General features: G+C 56.2%; 1 protein-coding gene across 1 annotated transcript; it reads left to right on the top strand.

The window, feature by feature from the left end:
* Positions 1-7,341: 7,341 nt before the first annotated feature.
* LOC311175075 (olfactory receptor 14A16-like) lies at positions 7,342-8,455 on the top strand (the record flags this gene model as incomplete). The annotated part of the gene is made up of 1 exon (XM_084239973.1): positions 7,342-8,455. Exon 1 carries the CDS (start codon positions 7,508-7,510, stop codon positions 8,453-8,455), a length of 948 nt encoding a protein of 315 aa, XP_084096099.1. The 5' UTR covers positions 7,342-7,507.
* Positions 8,456-10,910: the final 2,455 nt, after the last annotated feature.

Genomic DNA, 10,910 nt, shown 5'->3' with positions numbered 1-10,910 from the left:
AGCTGCTCACCCCACAGCCTCTGTGGTGGTCACCGCCGTCACCGGGAGGGCCGCAGGGCGCCGGCCAGCGGTGACGGTCACCCCTGACCCGCGGAGGCGGGGTCTCTGCAGGAGGTCAGTTGTCCACAGCGCCGGGCGAGCGGCGGCACCACAGACCCCGGCCCGGGCCTCTGGGGCCCCGTTCGGGCAACGTTAGAGACAGGCGAGGCCCGGCTGTGGCCAAGTCCTTCAGCTTCTCCCCCTCCTGGGGGCCGCGAGCCGACACTGATATTCTCGGGAGGCGGCACCCGCTGCTTTTCCTCAGAGGCTGGCGTAGTGCCCATGATCCCCCCTCCCCCTGCCGATGGTGGCTCCATCTCAGCGCCGCTGACCCCGGCTTCCATCCTCTCAGGCTGCCCGCCCCCAAGTCTGATTGGACCCATTTTCAATCCTGTGGCTGATTGGCCCATTTCCCCATCAGCCCCCAGCACTGATTGGTCCATTCCGCGACCCAGGAAGTGCCCTTTACGTGAAAACGCTCTGAGGAGCAACTGCCATGACTCACCTGTGGTGAGAGGCGGGTCCTACTAGCAAAAGTCTGATTGGGCCATTGAGCACCAATCAGCTCATGGCTTTCACCTGATTGGTCCAGTCCACGATCCAGGAAGTACAGTGTTACCTAAAGAGTCTCTGAGGCGCAACAGCCAAAACCGAAGGGTGGAGCCGCAGGGGGAGGGACCCACTGCCCTGCGCACCCCCCACCCCCGTCCACCGAGGCCGCGGTTCTGGAAACATAAGGGCCGTGGTGGCCCGGGCGGTGGACATGCGGCGGCTCTGACTCAGCCAGACACGGAGCCTGAGTTGGCCTTGAGCCCTGGGCGGCACCGGGCGAGTGGACAGATGAGGACAGCGAGTGACAGTGGCCTTGGGGCCGCAGCCAGCCTGGTCCCGGCGTGGGGGTCGGGTCGTGGGCCCTGGTGGGGGGGAGGGGGAGGGGTGGGCCGGTGGACACTCCGCAGAGGAGAGGAGGACGGGGCCGGGGTCTTCAGGCAGTAGGACCGGCTGAAGCAGGTCCAGGCTCTGAGCTGGGCCCAGGCGCCGGCAGGTCGGGCAGGACCCAGGGTGTCAGGCGGCATCCGGCACCCCTGAATCCCCTCCCGGAGCCGCCCGTGTGTGGGGGGGCGCAGCCTCTCCTGGGCTCCAATGTGAGCTGCTCTGGCCACAGCGCCTCAGGGCCCTTTTATGGAGCGCCGCACTTCCGGGGCGGGGCATGGACCAATCAGACACAGGGTTGCGACATGGCTGAGGGGAGGAACCCGGGAGGGGGCGGGGCGGCGGCCTGAGGCGGGAGCCTGCGCCCGCGAGGAGAGCAGGGCGGGCTCTGAGGAGAGGGGGGACCGCGCGCCCTGGTCCTGGACAAGGACGTGGAGGCTGAGGGTAAGAGGAGCCGCGGGCGCCGCAGGGGCGGGCGGAGAAACCGACGCCCGTCCAGGCGCGGGATCGGTCCTGTCCTGCGTCCCCGCTGGCCGAGGAGGCCCGAGGCCCGGCCCTCGCCTCAGAGCGGGGCGCTGTCCTGACCCCCGGAGCGGGGGACACTCCGGCTCTGACGCCGCCGCCGGGCCAGGAGGGACCTCGCACGAGCGCCCCTGACCCGTGCGCCCGGCCACGCGGTGACCGGGGGTGACCACGACCGCTGGCCGGAGCTGCCCGGGCGCCTGGGGCAGCGCCCGCTTCTGGGCACCGTCGGGCGAGACGCCGGTGCCTGCACGGCAGCCGCTGGCCGGCGGGGCAGGTGGACGCGGGGCCGGGGCAGGATGGCGCATGTGGCCCAGGTCTGCCCCGTCTCCCTCCCAAATAGCCCCTTGTCCGTGCACCCTGCCCCGCTGGGTGTGAGCACGCGGGGGACACCCCTGGGAGAGGGTCCCCCCACTGCTGTCTCAGAGCCCAAGACACAGACCAGGAAGTGGACAAGCCAAAGAGAGCAGCCCCTCAGGACTTGCCCGAATTGTAACAGAAACGCAGATTTAGTAAAACACGAGGATTCAGGTTGTATCACATTTATACTTGCAGAGAATGAAGTGGAATTTAAATAAAATATTTAGTAACATAAACAAATTCACATTTTTCTTGGTTTTCCCTCTCTCCCTCCCGCTCCTGCCTCCACATTTCCCCATCCCCCTCACACCCCTCTCTCAGGTCTCCCCACGGAGGGCACACAGTGGGTGTCAGTGACTTTCCAGCACCCTTTGGAAGTGGCTCATCCCGAGGCCCATTACCTGGTCCCCCGTAAACGGTCAGTGGAGGGTGATGGAGCCTGGAGGAGGAGGAACCACAGTCCTGTCCACACAGGTGTGAACAACTAACAAAATTGCCTCTGGCACCCTCAGTGCAGGAATTGCTCACTGGTATGTGGTGCAGGATGATGCCCATTAACACAGTCAACTCAAAGAGGGCACTTGTCCCTCTGAAGGATGGTCCCTGAGGGCTGGAATCTGGACAGTGTCCATCACGCAGACACCAGCTCCAGAGCTCAAATAGCCCAGCCCTGAGGCCCTGCTCTGTCCATGAGGTGGTGCAGGACGGGGTGGAACATCCTGTGAGTGCTCAGAGGCTCCCACCTGCCCCGAACATGGAGTGACAGGCCGGGACACCCTCTGTCCTCACCATGGGGACCACCTCAGGACAGAGACTCAACACGGCAGTGGGAACTTTCCCCCCAGACTGAAGGTATCTGCTACCAGCTGATTATAGAGGAGAATCCATTCGGAATTGAAAATTTTTCCATTTCAAAATTCAATTATGACTTGAGAAAGCAGTTAAAATACTCATTTTGTAGATTAAAAAACTTATAAAATTCTAAAGATGCATGAGTTGCTGACTTCCACAATTCCATATTCTGGAATGAATTGCAATGGGAGAAAATAATGTTTTTTTAATGTAACTTTTCCAAATATTATGAATTGCAATAGCATCAGATTTTGATATGTGATATATGATGCTTCATAATTGTGATTTAGGCATCAGCACAATGTGTCAGTGTGTATTAAGTATCAAAAAAAATTAAATTAAGGGCCTCCCGGTGGCGCAGCAGTTGAATGCTGCGTTGCAAAGCTACCCACAGTCTCTGCAGCACCGGTTCGATCCCCGGCCGCCGGCGAGTATCCCATATGGCGCGCAGACCTCTCCTGCTGCCTGCTGCTTCCCTTAGCAGTGTATTTCGTCAGTCTGCCTATTCTGCTTCCCACTCTGGCTCTGGTGAATTCTCTCACCGTCTCATGCTTCTGACTGTACCCAGTGCTTGAATAAATAAATAAAACTTTAAAAAAATTAAATTAAATTGTGATAAAAACTAAACTAAAGTTGAAATTAGAATTTAATTATCAAGCCTCCCTGGTGGCGCAGGCGGTTGAGAGCCTGCTGTGAAGCTTTTTGCAGCCTCTGCAGAGCTGGTTTTATCTGGGAGGGCCACCGAGGGTCCCACATGGCACTGTGGATCTCTCACCCGCTGCTCCCCTCAGCAGTATACTTTGTCAGTCTGCTTGTTCTGCTCCCTGCTCTGGCTCTGGTGAATTCTCTCACCCTCCCTCACTTCTGACTATACCCAGTGCTTGTATAAATAAATGAATCAATAAAAATACTTGCGGAGAGGAGACAACCTGACGAGCACCTGCCCACTACTCCTGAGGCTGCAGACTTGACAGGGAAAGCGAGACCCCACCCATCATTTGGAGCTCCCCAGTGACAAAGATCACACTGATGACCCCAAGAAACAATCCTGCCAAGGTAGGGGCTTGGGCACATTGATGGCAGATTATGGAACCTGCGGGGAGAGGGTCCTCGGCAGACTTCGGGACATGAAGATCCAAGGATGGCTGCTGGGTCTTGCTGGCCTATTGTAGCCTATTGCAGGAGCTGTCGTCCGCTCAGCCTGGCATGGCAGTGAGCCCTTGGGATGGCTGAGAGTGTGGGCAGGGCCAACGTGACAGCAACCCAGGGCTGGCAGAGCGTGGCGTCCTCGCCAGGTCTCTGCAGCCAGGCAGGAGATGCATCAGGAAGTCAACACGGAGAAGGCTAACCACTGGTGCCAAGGTCAGGAAGTCCTGAGCGGTTGAGAAGCAGCTGAAAGTGATGCTGAAGAGGACAGTGGGCCTCTTCAAATCACCCAGGGGTGATGCCCGGTCAATGTTGTGTAAGTGTCAGGTGCCAAAGAACCCATCCGCTGGGGGACTGGTGGGGAACATGGCTTGTGATGGAGGACACAGCTGGAAGGGCCCAGAGAGAGGCAGTGCGGGGGGGCGCTGTCCTCAGGTCCCTGCCTCTGACATGCAGAGGGTTGGCTGCAGTTCACAAGACCCAGTTTTATTTCCCTCTTCATTTAAATCAGATTCACTTTTCTTCCTTCCCTGCCCTTTGTCTCCCTCCCTCCTCTCGCCTTACTCCTTAGTTCCTTCCTACCTTTACTTTCCCTTCTACCTGCCCCATACCCCACCCACCTCCCAGGCCCCCAGGACGGGGCACAGGAGGTGACAGTGACTTTCCAGCTCCCTGTGGATGGGGCTTATCCATGGCTCTGATAACAGAGTCACACCCAGGTCCCCACGGCAGTCAGGGGAGGTGATGGGCCTGAGGGGCAACGAGGTCCTGGTCACAGAGTCTCCTGGGACCCCTGAATGGGCCACTGACTCTGGAGGCTCATTACCGGGGATGCCACTGAAGTCCACAGAGATGAGGGTCATCCGGTCCCCTTCGGGTGAGGTCCCTGAGGAAGGGTAGTGTGAACACGCCAGGGCCTGGGGAGAGTGGGGGATGAGACAGCTTGCCCTACAACCCATCTGCAGAGTCAGTGAGCTGGAGGCCTGGAACCCAGACATCAGAGGCAGCACAGCAGAGGACAGTGGGTGACTGGGGCCATCAAGAGAGGTTTGCTTTTCCTCCTGTCTGTGAGGGCGAGAGTTTTCTGGGAAGCAACTTCTGGGCCAGAGGGTGTGTCATGCCAGACTGGACGAGCCTGTCAATGTTTTTTTTTATTTTTTATATTTTAAAGATTTATTTATTTATATAAGAACTGGGGTACAAGCCAGATGTGCAAGAGGGTGAGAGGATTCACCAGAGACAGAGTGAGGAGCAGAACAGGCAAATCGACGAAATACACTGCTGAGGGGAGCAGCAGGCACGGGCATGACAGGAGAGGTCTGTGCACCATGTGGGACCCTCCCCAGCCCACCGGGATCTAACAGGCACTGCAGAGGCTGCGGACAGTTTCACAGTGTGGCGCTCAACTTCCTGCACCACCAGGGGAGGTCCTCAAATATTTTTTTAAAAAAGTAAGTTTTTCAAATTTTTAATTTTTAAATTACCGACATATTTCATTTAACCCCATACGTCAAAGTGTTAGTATTTCAACAAGAAATACTTATGTTATTGTTTCCAATAGTGACTTTATTTTCTTTATTGAGGTAACATATTTTCACCACACAGTATCATTTCAAAATGCATTTTGTATTTCAAAAGCACTGCAGTTAAAATATTCATCTTATAAATGAAAACAAATAAATTACAAACGCAGAATAATAGTTCAGTTTCAGAATGCCCTGTTGTGCGGGGATGAGCTTCTAATAGAGAAAATACATTTTTTACTTTATGGTGTTCCACATATTATGATCTTCACTGCATTCATCATTTTAGAACATTTTGATTTATGGTATCTACAGCAACTATAGAATAAAAAACATTATTTCAGCATTTTGAAAACTGAGTTGAAACTATATAAATGTGAAATGAAATCAACTTAATGGGCACATTTAGGAAGCAGTAAAGAAGAAACTCAAGAGAAATTTAAAATAATACAATTGTTTAGAAGGGAAAACTGGGCCTCCCTGGTGGCGCAGCGGCTCAGTCTGGGTTGCGAAGCTGCCCGCGGCTTCTGCGGCGCCAGTTCGATCCCCAGCTGCTCCCCGGCAACCGGAAGAGGGTCCCACATGATGCGCAGACCTCTCCTGCCACCCGCTGCTTCCCTCAGCAGTGTACTTCGGTACTTCTGCCTGCTCTGCTCCCTACTCAGGCTCTGGTGATTTCTCTCACCCTCCCGCACTTCTGACTGTAGCCAGTGCATGTATACACAAACAAACAAACAAACAAATAAATAAAACATGCCTCTATTAAAAAAAAATAGAAGGGAAAGCTACACATATTGATCACAAAATATTACAACAATTAAGAAAATCGGACAGAAATTCATGTCCTTTCCCATGATCTATGTTGACATACACATGTGGATATCCAATTTGGACCTAATCATGTTGTATTTTAACTCAAAACAGACATAGAGCTACGTAAAACCTAATTTTTTCAATATAAATATCTATCTAAATCACAGGAAAAGTTTTTACATAGGTTACAGAAGTTTCTGAGATTATTTTTTCCTGTTTTAATTATAAAAGCTGACTTGTTTCTCTAACTTCTTAGAGTTATTTCAAATCAGCACATTCTGCAAAAAATCCTGCCTCCCCAGGGCCTGCCACTCCGTCACCCCAGAGAGAGGGGAGAGGACCAGATTTGGAGGGGGAGAGTAGGCAAGGCTGCCCCATGTCCAGACGTCCCCACTCACGCACAAGCCTGGGGGCAGGAACAAACCCACACACGGGAGACCCGGGGCCCTGGGACCGGCAGGGACAGCCACACGCACAGACCGTCCGGATCAGCCCCAGAGCGGCCTCCTCCCTGCACAGATGTGCATGAGTCTGAGGGGGACAGAGGGGACGGGGAGGGACCCGGGGTGGACGAGCCCATTCTGCTGGAGGGACATTTGGGTGTGAACCAGGAGGAGACTCTGCAGGAAACGTGGTCCCTGGGTCCTCAAATGTGGGGGTTCAGAGGCAGGGAGATGAGGAGACGAGGGGACGGACCAGGAGACAGCAGTGAGGCTACAGGGGCAGGAATCTGACAGAGGAGGCATCAGGACATGCTGCACGGGCACAAGGAGCCCAGATCATTCAGTTACAGGACATTGTCGGGTCCTGGGGAGCAGGAAAACAGGGACCAGCACACACCATCTCCCTGCACACCCATCTCTATGGGGCCTCCCCAGACCAGGGCTGTGGTGGAGGAGCAGGGACAGGCTCTCCAGGGTGGGGATGGGCTTGGCATATTCACGTGTCCTCTGGTCCTGTGCCCTGGACAACCTCTGGGATGTGTGCTGGGTGGAGACGCTGGGGCCTGGGCAGGAGGGGGAGCCGCAGGCCTGGGCCTGTAGGAAGGGGCAATCATTCAGGCTATGAGATCAACCAGAGCAGAATCCTATGATCGGCTGAAATGTTCCTCCTTCCTGATCCCAGATCCTGTGTGATAAAGGTGTGTTTCTGGAGCTGAACACAGAAGGCTCAACAGAGAGTGAGAGACATGGATCTCCTCCAATCCACACCTTGAGAGTGACCTCTGGGGCACACCTGTGACTGTCCTCGTAGGTGTCGTCTACACTCAGACTGGAAGGCTTCACTCATGTTATATTCTGCTCAATATTTTTACACAGATGATGGCTCAAGGGGTGACTAATCTCACGGCCGTGACAGAATTCATCCTCCTGGGGTTCCCCACCCAGGGGACCATGGGCTTCCTGCACCCAGTGCTCTTCTCCCTGGTCTACCTGTGCGCCCTGCTGGGGAACGGGCTCATCGTCCTCATCACCACCCTGGACCGGCACCTCCACACCCCCATGTACTTCTTCCTGAGGAGTCTTTCCTTCTTGGACCTCTGCCTCATTTCAGCCATAGTCCCCAAGTCCATTGCCAACTCTCTGAGGCACAGCAGCTCCATCTCCTTCCCGGGCTGTGTCCTCCAGGTCTTCATGCTGTTTGTTTCAGGAGCTACAGAGCTGACCCTGCTCACAGTAATGAGCCTTGACCGCTATGCTGCCATCTGCCACCCCCTGCACTATGATGTCATCATGAGCAGGGACAGGTGTGTGCAGCTGACAGTTGTGTCCTGGCTCAGTGGGGGTCTCTATGCTGTGATGAACACAGCTGGAACCTTCTCCTTGTCCTACTGCGGGTCCAACATGGTCCACCAGTTCTTCTGTGACGTCCCCCAGTTATTGGCTATTTCCTGCTCAGGAAATTTAATCAACGAACTTGTCCCCATTTTCATTAGTGTGACATTGGATATGTGCTGCTTTATTTTCATCGTAATTTCCTATGTGCACATCTTCTCTGCTGTCAGGAAGATCCCATCCACAGAAGGGAAGGCCAAGGCCTACTCCACCTGCCTTCCCCACCTGCTGGTTGTGGTGCTTTTTCTCTCCACTGCATTTTTTGCTTATCTGAAGTCGACCTCCGGGACCCCGTCCATGTCTGACCTGTTCATTTCTATGTTCTACACAGTGGTGCCCCCCACCTTTAACCCCGTCATATACAGTCTGAGGAACCAAGCCATGAAGTCGGCTGTGGGCAGACTCATAAAGGGCTATTACACCAACAAGTAAAGCTCGCCCTTCTTTCCTCAGCCATACAGAGCATCTACAAATGCACACCCGTGACCTCCAGCCAGACACTCACAGGTGTCTGTCACAGGGACACCAGGCCCTCCTTTGTCCCCAGCCCCTCCCTTCCTTTTCAGAGCCCTCAGGAGGTTGTTCCCCAAGACTTTTCAAATGTTTCCCCGCTCAAATGCCTGTTCTCTGCTGCCCAGTGTTTATGTCCATGTCTGACCTGTTTTGCTGAGTGCATTTCTCAAACCCCCTCCTTCTGTGTAGCGCTGCCCTCGCCCTGTCCATGTCCCCCTTGTTGTGGATGCACCACCATCTAGTCCTTGTCCCGTGGGCCGAGTGGGATGCTGTGAATGATGCCGCCGTGATGATCACAGAGCCGTGGGTTCGTGGAGAGTCCTGGTCTGCCCGAGCCCGCGTGTCTCCTGCTGCTGGAATCTGTCCTGGATTTTTTAAGCAAAGGCAGGTTGCTCTCATGGAATTTCACTCTCTCTGTACCCCCAGCATCGCAACGGGACCCTTTCTCCACACCCTCTAGTGCCTGTGGGCCCCTGGGACATGGCGGTTGTCCTGGGTGAGGGGTGTCTTCTTGTCTCCATCTGCCTGTCTCCGGTGAGCAGTGGGGCAGCTTGTGACCCCACAAACTCAGGGTCCTGCAGGAGGGAGCTGCCCCTCCCACGGGCAGCTGGGCCCAGCCAGGGCAGGGAGCAAGTGTCCTTTCGGGGCCAAGCACTGTCCTTTGCCCAAACCCCAGGGGCATCATCACACCTGGTGGAGAGATGGCGGCTTGGGCTCTGGCTTCTCCAACAGTCCCGGGGCCAGCTGAGAAGCCCACCCTTTACCCCCTGGGGAGCTGGTCCTGGAGAATCTGGCTCCATTGGCTGAGGTTTCAGGGAAAGGAGAGAAAGGTCTGGGCAGGTCTGGATGCAGGTCAGGTGGGCCCAGTGTCAGCCTCACAGACACAGCGGAGCTGCCCACCGGCTGGCAGTGGGCACAGGGTTGGGATGACACTGCATCCCACGCTGGTCTGAGTGGGGCCCAGGCCGACCCCAGCCCCCCACGGGCGCAGCTGCATGCCCTTCAGGAAGCGCTGGGTGGCACATGGACTCAGGGTGGGCAAGCCCAGAAGCGGGTGACAGGTCGTCAGGGGGTCCAGGAACCAGGGCTACTGCAGGGCCTCAAGTCAGTGCCCACGTGCACCCTCAAGCCTGAGTGGGCCCCCAACCCTGCCCAACCCTGGCCTCCAGCTCCACCTCCCTCAGGGCAGCACCATCTCGCTGGGCAGCTGTGTGCTTGGGTCCTTACAGACACAGGTGCGACAGCACGCGGGGCCTGGGACTCTCCATCCCCGGTGTCCACCACCAATACCCCCCTCCTTGTTGTCTGTGCCTGATCTGGTCGGGCCTGTGAGTGTGCAGGAGGAACCCACAGCTGGGAGAGTGTCCCCCACTCTGCTGTGTCAGAGCTCGAGACATAGACCACCCTGCAGACTCGCTGGGTAGCACCGCCGCGGGACTGACCCACATTGGAAGGTAAACACACGCTTCACTCACACACTGTCACAGGGCACCCCTGCTCTAAAACAGGTTGTGTGATTGTGGGTCCTCACCTGTGCACTTCAAAGGGCCACACTGCAGGCACACGCCATGGTTAACAAAGGTTTATTGACAAGGGAAGGGGATGAGGAAGTGGAGCACTCAGGAAGAAATGAGGGAGCTAAAGTCTTACATGTGTCCTACCCGTTCTGCTGACCTGGAATCCCGAATGATCCGCCGAGACCAAACCTGCATGTCCGAGAACAGGGGCCAAGTGTGTCCCCCAGACCCCACTCACAGGGCTGGTGTTATATACAGACAGAGAAAATGGCTGCCTGACTTGGCCCTCAGGTCCTCGCGACTTCCCTTAGGGGATCCTGGGATTTGAAGTTCCCGGTGTCTTGATGGCCTGGGCTGGCGTCCACACAGCCCGCATGGAGTCTGCTCAGGGCAGCCTTTCCCCTAACAGCACGACAGCAGTTCAAATGTGAGGAGAGAGTCACAGGCGCTGAGAGTAAACGGCCTTTTTGAATAAAACAATTCTGAGAGACTTGAACAAATTCCCGTGTCAGAAGCCCCGGGCGCTTACCAGTCTCGCTCCTGGGGTTTTCGTCCTGGTTTCCCTCCCCCCGCCCCCTCCTGCCTCCACATGCCCAGCCCCACCTTCCAGGCCCAGGAGGGCACACGGGGTGGCGGCGACTTTCCCGCTCCCTGTGGATGGGCTCATCCATGGCTCTGACGACGGGGCCACCTGGTCCCTGTGGGGTCGGGGGTGATGGGGCCGAGGGGCAACCAGGTCCTGCCTGTGGAGCCTCCCGGGCCCGCTGACACTCCCTGAGTCGGGCGGCTTTTTACCGGGGCGCTGCCAAGAAGCCCCCGGGGACAGGACACCTGGGCCCGGCGAGGTCCCTGCAGAG

This window comes from Talpa europaea (assembly GCF_964194135.1).
Source record: "Talpa europaea genome assembly, chromosome: 8".
NCBI lineage: Eukaryota > Metazoa > Chordata > Mammalia > Eulipotyphla > Talpidae > Talpa > Talpa europaea.
The sequence above is the reverse complement of the archived record's forward strand: the minus strand, read 5'-3'. Positions and strand labels throughout refer to the sequence as shown.